This window comes from Phodopus roborovskii, unplaced genomic scaffold, assembly GCF_943737965.1.
Source record: "Phodopus roborovskii unplaced genomic scaffold, PHOROB, whole genome shotgun sequence".
Taxonomy (NCBI): domain Eukaryota; kingdom Metazoa; phylum Chordata; class Mammalia; order Rodentia; family Cricetidae; genus Phodopus; species Phodopus roborovskii.
This window is the reverse complement of record NW_026125236.1, coordinates 2,296-15,829: the sequence shown is the minus strand read 5'-3', so window position 1 is coordinate 15,829 and position 13,534 is coordinate 2,296. Positions and strand designations below refer to the sequence as shown.

The 13,534-nt window shown below is 39.0% G+C and overlaps 1 protein-coding gene across 1 annotated transcript; it reads right to left on the bottom strand.

The window, feature by feature from the left end:
• Positions 1–2,958: 2,958 nt before the first annotated feature.
• LOC127227467 (membrane-spanning 4-domains subfamily A member 3-like) lies at positions 2,959–11,751 on the bottom strand (the record flags this gene model as incomplete). The annotated part of the gene is made up of 5 exons (XM_051191818.1): positions 2,959–3,060; positions 4,608–4,709; positions 6,041–6,199; positions 7,691–7,747; positions 11,649–11,751. Coding segments are annotated over 5 exons (523 nt in total), but the record flags the coding sequence as incomplete, so codon positions are not given.
• Positions 11,752–13,534: the final 1,783 nt, after the last annotated feature.

The window sequence follows — 13,534 nt, the reverse complement described above, 5'->3', positions numbered from 1 at the left end:
TTCTGGTAGAATTCTGCACTAAAACCATCTGGCCCTTGGCTTTTTTTTTTTTTTTTTTTTTTTGGGAGGCTTTTGATGACTGCTTCTATTTCATTGGGGGTTATAGGTCTATTTAAGTTGTTTATTTGCTCTTGGTTTAATTTTAGTAAGTGTTAGCTATCCAGAAAATTGTCCATTTCCATTAAATTTTCAAATTTTGTAGAGTATAGGTTTTCAAAGTATGACCTGTAGACTCTCTAGATTTCCTCAGTATCTGTTGTTATTTCCCCCTTTTCATTTCTGACTTGGTTAATTTGCATGTTTTCTCTCTGTCTTTTGGTTAGTTTGGATAAAGATTTGTCTGTCTTTATTTTCTCAAAGAACCAACTCTTTGTTACATTGACTCTTTGCATTGTTTTCCTAGTTTCTACCTTATTGATTTCAGCCCTCAAGTTGATCATTTCCTAGCATCTACTCCTCCTGGGTGAGTTTGCTTCTTTTTGTTCTAGAGCTTTCAGTTGTCCTGTTAATCCTCTAGTGTGACTATTGTCCAGTTTCTTCATGTGGACACTTAGTGCTATGAACTTTCCTCTTAGTACTGATTTCAAATATCCCATAGGTTAGGGGTATGTTGTGCCTTCATTCTCATTGAGTTCTAGGAAGTCTTTGATTTCTTTCTTTATTTCTTCCTTGACCCAGGAATGGTGCAATTGTACCTTATTCAATATCCAGGAGTTTGTAGGGTTTCTGCAATTTATGTTGTTGTTGAATTCTAACTTTAGAGCATGGTGGGTGCAAACAGGTCTAATACTCCAATAGCTCTCCTCTTCCAGTGGATGGTGGCAGGAGTTGTGATGTAAAATTAGTAACCCCTTCTGTGGGTAGATGTGAGACTAGGACAAAGGCAGACTCCAGATGGGCTAGTCCACAGGGACGGGCTCCCTTGTGAGTGAAGTTCCCAGGCCTCAGGAGGCTCCAAACAGGGCCCCGGAAAGATTATTTTAACATGATATAGAACAACACCATTTATTTATGGAAAGTATCCAGAATGGATAAAGAATACTTTTTGACAACATCAAGAAAGGAAATTCACTACAAAATACAGGTCTGCCGAGATAACTCAATTCCTAAAGTATTTCATGTGCAAGAAGGAAAACATGGGTTTGATCCTGCATTAAGTAAAATTTTTAAAAATTAAATAAAAGGCAGGCATGGTGGCATACCCTGGTAATCCCAGTAATGAAGAAGGGTATACAGGAAGGTCCTTGGAATTCCTTGACCAGCCAGCTGACCCTAATTAGTGAGCCCTACATCCAGTGAGATACCCTGTTGAAAAGAAACAAATAAGGTAGATGGTGCCTGGGGAGGCATGACACCTGGGATTGTCCTCTGGCCAGCACACACTCACATCATGAACTAAAGAGACACCAGATACTAGATGCAAATTCTAGTCAACTTCTATTTTCTAAATTTCTCTTGTGTAGCCTTCAGCTTAATTATTCAGCAACCTTAAGTCATTATCTCATAATGGCTTCCATCTCTAGTTATATTTGAGTTACATATTTTATGAGAAAGTAATAAAGCCTCCTTAGAGAATATGGCTCTACACTAGAGCCAAGCTGCTGCCTGTGGAGATGTCATGAGCCAACACAACCATCAAGGTAAGTATCTAAATAGAGTTAAATCATTCAGAGTTTGTCCCTGGACCTCCAAGTAAGGTCATTTCCACCAAAATCTGAATGTGGCTATCAATTCAGGATGTAGGGAACACTACTGAGGAAATCACAGTGTCCTGGTCACTGTTAATATGTTCTGATAAGGATTGCTTGAAGACATATTCAAATAAAAGGAAGTAGATTATCTGTAACGTAATAGAAGTACAATTAATGGCAAATGGCCACAGGTGTCAGTAGGTAACACAACCCGAATTTGAACCATAGATCTGTCCAATTTGTCCTTGCTTTTCACGTCTCTACTTTAGGTTCCCAAGATCCTTTGAAGAAGAAAAGCCACTGATCCAAACCACCATTGTTCTGGGTCATGTGACAGCCCAGAAGCTGATGGAAATAGAATTTGAAGCTTCAAGTACAGTGAAGTATAAATTAATCACAACTTGTTTGTTTTTGCTTTTGTTTTACTTGCTAGATTGAATACTAATGTCAGCCAAACTTAAGACCATTTTTTTTCTGTGCTAAAAATTTGGCTCATTCTTTTTCCCATGAGGTGGCAGCAATTTGGATTTATCGAAAATCTACACAATAGTGATTACAGCTGGATGTGGTGGCTCATGACTATAATCTCAACACTTGGAAGGAGAACTGTGAGTATACAATATCAAATTGAGTATGCTTGTATGTGCCTCTAATCTTGAAACTTAGGAGATGAAGATAGGAAAATCAGTAGTTCAAAGCCAGACTTGGCTACATAGGTTGTTGGAAGCCAACCCTACAGAACATGAGACACAGTATTAGAAAGAAAGGAAGGAAGAAAGAAAGGAAGTAAGGAAGGAAGGAAGGAAGAGAAAGGGGAGGGCAGGGAGAGAGGGGAGGAGGGAGAAAGGGAGAGAGAGGGAGGGAGGAAATTAAGTAAATTAAGGAATTTCATTCTTAAGCCTCAAAAAGCAATAAAGTAGAAGAAGAAGGAGAAGAGAGAGAGAGAGAGAGAGAGAGAGAGAGAGAGAGAGAGAGAGATTCAGTTTCTGGGAACAGCTTTGTAAGGAGGACCATATAAGTTGCCAATCCAAAAATGTCTAAGGAAATATATTTATTCATCCAGATCTAGAACATACTAGTGGATTTACAGTTGTGTCACAAAGTTACTAGTACAAGATTTATTCAATTTTGATGTAGGCACTTACTGTAATTAATGTACATTTTAGAATGGAAACGGGGATGGGAGAAAGCATTAGAGAAGGTGCCCAGCTTTATCATGGATTGCATTTCATCTCCTCATGCTCTTCTGAGTTCTCAAGTGAAGTTCTCACTCTGTGGTGACTTGAGGCTGGCTGTCTGGGTTCTCAGAATCGCTTCCACCAGGGGTTATTATTCCTGATTCTGTAGACTTAGGAGGTAAAGAAATTGCCTAGAAAGTGAGACATCAGTTCTCAAGAAGAGGATCGCCACCTCCCCCTCTCCACTCCATCCTTTCTTATTGCCACCTTGATCACTGTGGATCACATATCCACAGATTTTGCTTCACTGATCATTTTCCTGCTAAACACTGAATAATGATTATATGCCTATGGATCAGGAGGCAATCAAAACACTTTTATTTCCATTTCTATAGCTTGCTGATACATATGTGGTTTCCAGAACTGAATGTGGAGATTGTGCAGGAGAATGTCAATAAAAATCAAATGCATAGTAGTGTAATTATAGAAAACAAATACCTGTTGTTGGGAACCAGCAGTCTGCTGACCCCACCCCCTCATGATGGACGGGATGCTCATGGCCATGTCTTCTCACATCATGACTTACCTGCTCAAGCTTTACCTGGCTGCCAGGGGACTCAGTTACTTATGTGCAAGTTTCCTTTTTAAAGCAAGCTCACCAAGTGCACCTCCCTCTCTCTATCTCTATCTCTCTCCCTCTCTCTCTTGCTCTTTCTCTCTTGCGCTCTCTCTCTCTCCCCCCTGCTTTCGGTTGGTCACCAGCTATCCCCTTCCTCTCCCCTCTATCAATAAACTCCACATGGGCGTTCAGTCTCATGTTTGTTTTTCTTGGGCAATAATTATAGCAAAAGAACAACACCTGTAATATTTGTCTACTATTCTTCCTTACCATGTAAACATCTAATTAGCATAACTTTGGTTGTTTTATGTTAGAGTGTTTGATTTTAAAAATTGCTCTTTGGATTTCTGACTTGTTTCATAAAACATTGGTGAATGAATTTTGATGTGAAGGATTAGAATATAATTTCCAGCAGTTTTCAAAATGGCTATAAACATATTAAACATATTTTATCACTTTTACTATATGTTAATGCAAAGCACATTCTTAGCCTTAACAATAATAAAAATCAGAATATTAATCAACTCTCAGAAACAAGATGATCTTAATCCTGCAGCACCCAATATGTAGCCAAAATTTAATTATTATGGAAAAATAAACAATCACATTCATTTCATTAACATGCAACCTTGCTATGATCTTTAATGTAGTAAAATGACATATCAACTAATTGTTTTAAATAAATATCTTTAAATATTAATTTATTATCTGTAAATATTTCAACTGAATACCTATTTTGTATACCTAACTACATAGGACTGTGTAAAGCCTTCTTGGGCAAAAAGAAATTGAAAATGGAAAATTTTAAGAAACCAAATTAGAGATCTAAATATATAGCAAGAACATGTTGTCATCCTGAGTCATGCTCAAAAGTAAAAACTTACAAGAAAATAATTAAAAATAGTTTAACTGCATTAAAATGTAAATTAATATATAGTTCACATTTTCAAATCTGAATCATTTACAGCCTTGCTTCATTTCATACTTTGAGCTAATAAATAATTCCCAGATCCACACAAATCATAATCATATAAAAGTTTCTACTAAAAGTCAGATATAACTTCATACATTATGGAACTTGCAGATGACAGAACTTGCCCATCACTTACACAAACTCACCTCTCTCGAACCACAAAAATTTCCAAGACACCACATGACAGAGACTGAAATGGTCACAGCCAGTTCCAGCAGGGTAAGGATCAGCATTAGAGACACCAGGCCCTATAGAAAAGATGCCTCACATCAAATCAGTGGAAACATTCAGAGGTAAAACTGTTCACAGGAAACCAGACTGCAAAACCCTCAGAGGGGAACAGAGTGAGACGCAAGTTAGACAGAAGAAGGGATCCAGTATTGATGCAAAATCATGACAATATTGTCCCGGGAGAAAGATACATGTTATTGCTAGATTGACCTATGTGAACTAGTCAAGGGGAGAAGAAATCATAGAAGAAAAATTCTGACACTATCACTAACGCTTATAAATATAATAATTTGCCAAAATTAATACACAGTTTAGTGAAATGAACAAAAAAAATGACTCCTCCATGATTCCACCAACAGGATATAAGAGGGAAGGGGTAGGCATTTACATTAGGCCAAAGACAAAAATACAATTCTGGGAGAACCATAACACATTACTGCAGAAAATTCCATTCCATTATTGCTGAGCACCTAGAAGAAATACATAATCAAATTTCAACAGAGGGGAAAATGTCTATGGAGGGAAAATGCCACTTAATCTGGAAAAATAGACACAGATAAGTATAAATTTACATGATTAAAAATATAATAAAGGAAAGACTAGAGAGACAGCTCAGCAGTTAAGGGCACCAAAATGGCTTGTCACAACCATCTGTAACTCCATTTCCAGGAGATCTAATACCCTCTTCTGACTTCCTCAAGAATCAGGCATACACATAGTGCACATACATACATAATGCAGGGAACATAAACAAAATAGTCATACAGGCATACACAATCTAGCTCATATGTGTGTGTGTGTGTGTGTGTGTGTGCGTGCGCGCGCACGTGTGCATGCATGTGTGTAGCCCCCCTTGATAGAGTGTGAACCTAATATGCACAAACATTCCAGACTGCAGAAAAAGTTGTATGTCTCTGAAGTTCATTTCATCAAACAAAGGTATGTGAAATAAATTGTTTAATGTATTCTCTCTGGAGAGCATAATAAATAGTAGTAATAATAATACAACATGATATCTAAGCATTGTTTCTCTACTTTGCAAATATTAACCAATTCATTAGCTAGGTGCTATCCATTATTATCTTCTTTTCAAAAATAAGAAAATTAAAATATTCATACACTCAGGAGGCAGAGGAAGGCAGATCCATGTGAGTTCAAGACTAGCCTGGTCTACAAAGCTACACAGAGAACAAAAAATAATTAAAATATAGACTGTCTAATGTGCCCTTCATTACAAAACTAATAAAGAGCAAAGCCGACATTCATGTTAACATAGTATACAAGATACTGTTTTTCTGAGTATTTTGAATGCTTTGAAATATGTTATTAACAAATTTTAAAAACATACATTTGATAAGGAACCCAGGTAAACGCATAAGTCATGTGGCTGTGAAGACTGGCAACTCTTGAACTTCTGGGTATTGAGTGCCAAATGTGCAGAGAGGACAGCAGTCCCAACAAATGCAATCATTGCGCTGGCAAAGTTCATCCCAAAACTGTTTTGCATCTAAAACAAAAAAGTCCATTAATGTACATAGAATATCGTTTAACACCTTGGTAACATTCCATTTAAAGAAGTATCTATTTACACACCCATCAGCATTCTAACTGCAGCCCGAGCTCCCATGAACAAAGATTCCCGGTGGTACAATTTAGCAATAAAGTCAATGAAGAGGTTAGGGTACACAGCTCAGTTGGTAGAATGCTTGCCTAAGATGTATGAAGTCCCAGGATCAATCTTTACTAGTTCATCAACTGGCTGTCATTGAAGATGCCTATAATTCAAACTCTCTGTAAGTGATAGCAGAGATTAAAATCCAAAGCTACCCTATAACATATGAGGCCCTATCTCATACTCTTAAAACACCAAAGAAAATAATAAACACTAACATATAAATTATGCCACATTTTTAAGTAATTAAGTATTGAGGCTAATAGAATGGTATAACAATGGAAATCTAGTGAGAGGAGTGGAGGTGACAGTAAGTACTAATAACATATGGAGACAGGAATAAATAATTGAGCACTTCCCAAGATGGCCCAGAGGAAGTCTGGGTAAAGAAGACAGTTTAAAGTTCCTGAGGCCACAGAGTCCCCAGGAAGCAAGGGAGCCAAAGTGGATAAGATTAGGAAACTAAGTCAGAATTAACAGAGACATATATTATATAAAGCCCTGTAGTTCAGGGGAACAGCCCTGTCTGGGTCACTCCTGCCCAACGGACAGTCTGGGGACTTTCCCAAGTCATTCTATGGTTTATCCTTTGAATAAGAACAAGTCATACCTCGGTGATCTCTCAAACATGAGATCATACTTTGTAATCAATTACCTTGTGCCCTATGCATGTATGCTGATTGTGGTTTTTCTCTATAAAAAGAGCCTAAACCCTTTTGGGGATGTGCAGCTTTCCCCAAGATCGCTGTCACCCAAGTGCACTCGTTCAATAAACACCTCTTGCTTGTTGCATCTCCTGATTTTGGTGTTTGTGTCATGGGGCTCTCCCACTGGCCCATCAGGGCCCCAGAATTAGGGTCTAAAAGCATAAGCCTTCAATCCCAGCACTTTAGGCAGAGGTAGGCAGATCTCTGTGAGTTCAAGGCTAACCTGGTCTACAGAGTGAGTTCCAGTACAGCCAGGGCTACACAGAGAAACCCTGTCTTGAGAAACAAGCGAATGAATGAATGAATGAATAGAATTTTTGCTTTCAGTTTTGAAGTTAGTAATAAAAAACCATTCACTAAAAATAATTTGCTAAGCCTGACAACACAAACATTAAGAAGCTTGCTTTGAAGCTTCAGACTCACTAGCTATTCAGAATAATAATCCCAGACATTCACAATTAATTAGATTTTCTGGATTATGTACCACTGGATGCTTGAAGGGATTAAATGAGACTTGGTTCCTCAGCTGGATTCACCATCCTCTGCTTCTCTGCCATTGGTGGGTAATTTATTTCTTCTCCTTTGGTCATCTAGACAAAGAAGGAGAATTGACACTTACCAGCATTCTTGTGGGTTTTCTCCCTGCTGCCACAGTCAAGGATCCTGAGCTGATAAACTTTTAAAGTAGGAAATAAGACAGATAAAGGTATATTTAGTCTTTACCACTTTCTCCTCAGCATTCCCTTGACAATAGGTTTCTAACAGAAATTACACAAATTCACACAAAGTGTATTTCACACTACTCGGTGTTTTATATGACTGAAATTTTTACATAGTTCATATTCTAAGTAAATGCATCACAATTTCATTTTGTTTATGTCTAGCTTTTAACATGTTTATATGGATATGAATAATGAATATCATAGTTATTCTCATGCTTATGTTAATAGAAATGATACATATTTTTAAAATTCTCACATCACTGCCAATGCATCTGATTTATCTATCTAGATGCTTCAAAAGAGAATTCATAACTCTAAATGCCCACTTCTGTATTCTCTAGTTTTTAGATCATTGTTTTAATGTGCAACTATTTCCATGATTCTAATTTTGATCAATTTAATTTCATATATACTTATGATTATTCAAACTTTTCCTATCTTAAATTGGTAAGATTTTAGAACTTTAACAAGTTACCAAATCTTGGAGAACAAAGAAAGGCTTACTAAATAAAAATTCAATTACTGAATTCTGAAAATCAATGAAGTGACTCCTAATGATATTCTATTATACTCATAGATCAGAGCCTAGTAATTTTCATCAGAGGCTGTGTCATCTAGCAACTGACAGGAGCAGATGCAGAGACCCAGAGCCAAACACTAGGCAGAGCCAGGAGAGAATCCTGCAGAAGGGTATGGGAGGATTGTAGGGGCCAGAAGGTTTGGAAAAAGAAGACACAGCCCACAGAATCAACTAAGGGCTCAGAAGGGTTCACAGAAAGTGAAGCAACAATCACAAAGCGTGTATGAATCTGAGCTAGGTCCTCTACATATGGTTATGGTTGTGTGTAGCTTGGTGTTCTTCTGGAACTCCTGACAGTGGGAATGGAGACTGTCTCTGACTCTTTTATCTGTGCTTGAGGCCCTTTTCCTCCCACTGTGTTGCCTCATCCAGCCTGGATATGAGGGTTTAGACCTAGTCTTATTGTAACTTGTTAAAATATGTTCAGTTGATATCCCTGGGTGGCCTGCTCTTTTTTTTTTTTTTTTTTTTTTTTTTTTTCAGAGGCGGGACGGAGGAGGATTGAAAGGGAATGGAGGATTGGGGACACTGGGAGAAATGGAGGGATGGGAAACTGTATTTGGGAAGAATAAGAGAGAAAATGCAGGACAGTCTTTGAGTTCTGACTCGGATAACAAATGTTATCACAAGTCTTCCCTTCACTGCACTTTGTGAAAGAGCATCTTTGTTTTCAATACCAGCTTCATCTCATGGGTAGATAGATCACTGTTTCTTCACCTCAGCTCTTTTTCCCATCTAAATTCACATCCACATGTAAATATCACGTAAGAGCTGTGTAATACTAAAATGAAAGATACAAAAATGGAAGTACATGTTTGCCAGGACACAGAGAGCGTCCAAATTAACACTAACATGTACCTCTCATTTAATTCCAGAGATCCCAACAGAAGATCCTTTTTGCTACTTCTGACACTCTAATAAGGAAACTGAGGGCAAACATTCACATCACTAAGACCACATCCTTGATAGAATTATAAAAGATGAAGCAATAGAAAGGGCTGCATAGTGGGCACACCACAGTCATGTTCACAATGGGGAGGGCTTGGACTGGAGTTGGTGACTACAGGCAAGGGCAGATATGGAGAATGGGTCATACACCTTAGACTTGCCCTGAAAGTGTTTTAGAGCTAGAGAGAAGCTTCTAGAATTATAATTAATGATCCAATCTTTTGGTGATGCTAAAGCAGATGAGATACTGACTTTGCAATCCCTTACTTTTAAAATTTTATTGTATGTGTGGGAGCATTTTGCCTGCATGTGTCTATACACTTGTGCAATGCCTGTAGAGGTCAGAAGAGGGCATCAGACCTGGAACTGGAGTTACAGGTGTGAGTGTGGGAATCAAAGCCCGGTCCTCTGGGAGACCAGCCAGTGCTCTTGACTGCTAAGCCATCTCTCTGACTCCCCTTCCACTTTCTGAGAAAATAAAACTCGATGCTTGTGGAACACCTGAAACACTTCCTTTCTGTCTTTTCTAAAATTCAGAGTGGAAATTCTTCACTTGGGTTGTCAAGATTTATTATGCAGAACAATTCAGAAATATTTCAGAGTTTAGCTCTTTCATCAAATTTTATCTTAACCATCTCACAATTTCAGGAATGTCAAACCCACGGTACATGCTTCACACAGTGAACTGGAAATATCCACAGTCTTTTATCAGACTGAGAAGTGATACCATCCCTCAATCTACTTTCGTAACACATGTATTCTGTTATTATCTTTTGTCCCGCTTCATTCCATTAAGACCCTTTTTCTCCTCTCTTGGCCTCCTCCAGTTTCATGAATTACCCTCCCCACACACACAGAGAGAGAGAGAGAGAGAGAGAGAGAGAGAGAGAGAGAGAGAGAGAGAGAGACGTTAGGCACATATATAAAAATTAAAAATCTAAATACTACACAGAACAGAAAACATACAATTTTCATATTCCTGAGTCAAAGCAAAGTGTGTGTGTGTGTGTGTGTCCAAGAACTCTAAGTCCCACCCCAGGAGATGAAACTAGCCGTATCCATCATACTTATTAACAAATGAATGGATAAATAAAATGTGTTACATATGCACAATGAAATTTTATTTGGCCATGTAGAAAAGTGAAGCCATAACTCGCATAGGAAAAATGATGGAGCTATAAATTATTATTATACTAAGCGAAGGGGCTTAATTTGACAGGAAGAGGGTTTTGCCTCCTATTGTCAGAAATTATAAATCAAAACCTAGCTGATAATCTCCCAAGAACACTCCCCTGTTGCAGCACACTAACAGTGTTGGGTTAGAGATGGTTTGTGGCTAAGGGAATGGTACTCACAAGCACAGCACCCCAGAGCGGATAGCCTGAGTAGAAGGTGAAGAAGAAGAAATGCCTGAGTGGTATGACAAATATTGTAAAGAGCCCAAGAAAACACCCAGAGCCAGAATCAGTACTCCAGTCAGGATCTGGACCGGCCTGGAAGAAGAAGAAAACAGAGATCAGAAAGGAGGAGATACCATGGCTTTAAATGATTAAAATGCTAAGCCTAAATTAACCAGGCAAGATCTTGTTCTAAGAAGGCTTTATTCAGGAATGTGATATGACAAAGGTAAACAGCTATTAAATTTTTATTTCCAAATATTTTCATTAAAAATATACAATATGGTCATCATTAGTGACACAGGCCTGCAATCTCAGCTACTTGGGAGAATGAGGCAGAAGCATATATCTGAAATACAGAATTAGTTCAAGTCCAATCTGTGATTTAATAAGACCCTGTCTAAAAATGTACAAAGGGATGGAGTTCTAGCTCAATAATAAGAGGGTTTTCCTGGCATGCATGAGGACCTTGGTCTCATACCCAGGACCACGGGGACTGGAAAAACAAAGGGAAAGGAGGGGTTAGGAGAGGAGAGGAGGGGTTAGGAGGGGAAGGGAGAGGAAAGGAGGGGAAGGGATAGGAAGAGATGTGGGAGGAGTGGGGAGGGGAGGGGAGGAGGGGAGGGAAGGGAAGGGAAGGGAAGAGAAAGAAGGGAAGGGAAGGGGTAGATGAACTTCACAGAACTAAACCTCCTGATATGAGTGGTCAGAGTGTACCAAGAAACAATTAAGAGCCTTAGAATAAACTCTGGAGAGTTTGTTAGAACGTTCTACCCCTATGAGACTGATTCTACATTTCTACTCCTCAGGTCTCTATGGCCCCATCTTGTCTTCAGTGACTTAGTGAACAATAACTAGAAATTGTGGAGGGAATCTATGTAATCTCTTGTTCCTTCTTGTATAAACCAACTTTGACAAAGGCAGATTTACCCCAAGAGCTTGTAGTACTCCTCTTTGAGCATCACTTGATCCATCCAGGAGCTGATAAACGGAACCATTAGTCTCCTCTCGTTCATGCCTGTTGAGGTTCCACCTGCGAGTGTCCCCAGATCTGTATTATCAAATTCCTGGATAGGCCATTTTGGGCTGCTTATGGCTGTCATGGGAAAGAACACAAAAGTTGATGTTTCCTCTATCACTTTTTAATAATAGTGTTTAGGTTACAGAGAGTTTAGCTTTGTTCATTCAACGCAATTCCTCTCCTGAATGATGGAATTCATACCCTGCGCTGCCACTTTCACCCTAGAACTGTTCCCTCACAAAGCAAACCCTCCCTCCATGCTACAACTAGGCCTAAAGAACACCTCTGTACCAAACCAAATTTCAGCCCATGAATCAAACTTTGAAGAAACTCCTTCTAGTCCCAGGCCAGTCTGAATGGTGAACCCTTTCTGCCTGCTCTGGGAACCACCCTAGCAGCTCTCTAAATTCCTCAGTTTGGGCTTCAATTTTCAAGCTGTTTGTTTGTGCCTTGTGCCCTCATCATCTTGCTCTACGGTCCCACTGCTTCACAGCTGGCACCCAGTTAATACACATTTCAGAAAGAGCCACATTTAAGGACAATAATAGAAAATCCACCAGCAGGCACTGATCTTTTCTTGCTGAAAACACTGTAGAATGGTTTTGGAGAGAGGAAATGGGGTCTGAATATTAGAAAAAAATCAAAGGCAAGCTTCCACCTTCAGATAAAGCAAACCAGTGTCTGGCAGCTATGTCAGTGAGTTTTTTTTAAGTTTCAGTTCTCAGAACATCCATTGGGACAGGTATAATCACTATAACCTCTCCATCTTAAAGATTAGATGAGGAATCTAAGGAGCAGAGCATTAAATAACAAACCCAAGTCCACTAGGCAGAGATCAAAGATGTTAATGTCAAAGTCTGCCTCTAGTTATCACTACACTCTTCCTCTGAGCCTGTGCAGGGAACCACCCCACCAAACCTAATTCATATTTCAGGAATCCCCCATAACCAAACACTGGCCACCAAACTCTGAAGCAGCCTCTAATGTATCAAAATTTGTGTGCGTGTGTGTGTGTGTGTGTGTGTGTGTGTGTCCACATCTACATTTTTCCAAAAAAATTCAGGATTATACCAAAATAATGGCACCAGAGTAACATCTGCTTTAGGGCATGTCATCCATACAGCTAAAAAATTCCAAACCTCTACTGAACAACCAAAAGGAAACTTTAGGCATTCTAAGAGGGCCAGGAGGCACCTTTAGCAGAAAAAAGAAAAAGAAAAAATGAAAGATTCCATGGAGAAGGAACCTGGAAGGATTTACCTGGGAAACTTCAGACTTTGACAGACTCCTTTCCCTTCAAGTCCATTTCACCACAGAAGAGGCATCAGTCTGTCCCCCAAAACCAGCAGCCACTTCTTCCTGGGGTTTAACCAACCTCTTGCTTGTGCACTACCTGAGCTGATCCAATGGAAGTGTTTTCGATGGCTGTCTGGTAGGTGTGCTAATCATACCCATATTTGAGGGCTCTACACCCATCCACTTCCCAAGGTTGGCCCATAAAGAAGGAAACTGGTATCAGGAGCCACCACATTCTGACTCTAAGATATTGCTTCACACATTAATGGAGCAAGAAATAGAAGGCAGAAGATAAGAGTAGGTTGGTGGGAAGGTATTGTGGAATGAGGAGGAATGGGCCTAGCTATGTAATAAAAGGTGAAGTCAGGCAGAACAAATAGTGTTGAAGGGAAGGACATAACAGGGTCACTAAGAGAAAGTGTTTATATAATACACCAGTTATGTTGCTAAAAATTATTTTATATGCATGATAATCTTTAATCCTCTCAGGCCAAACAAG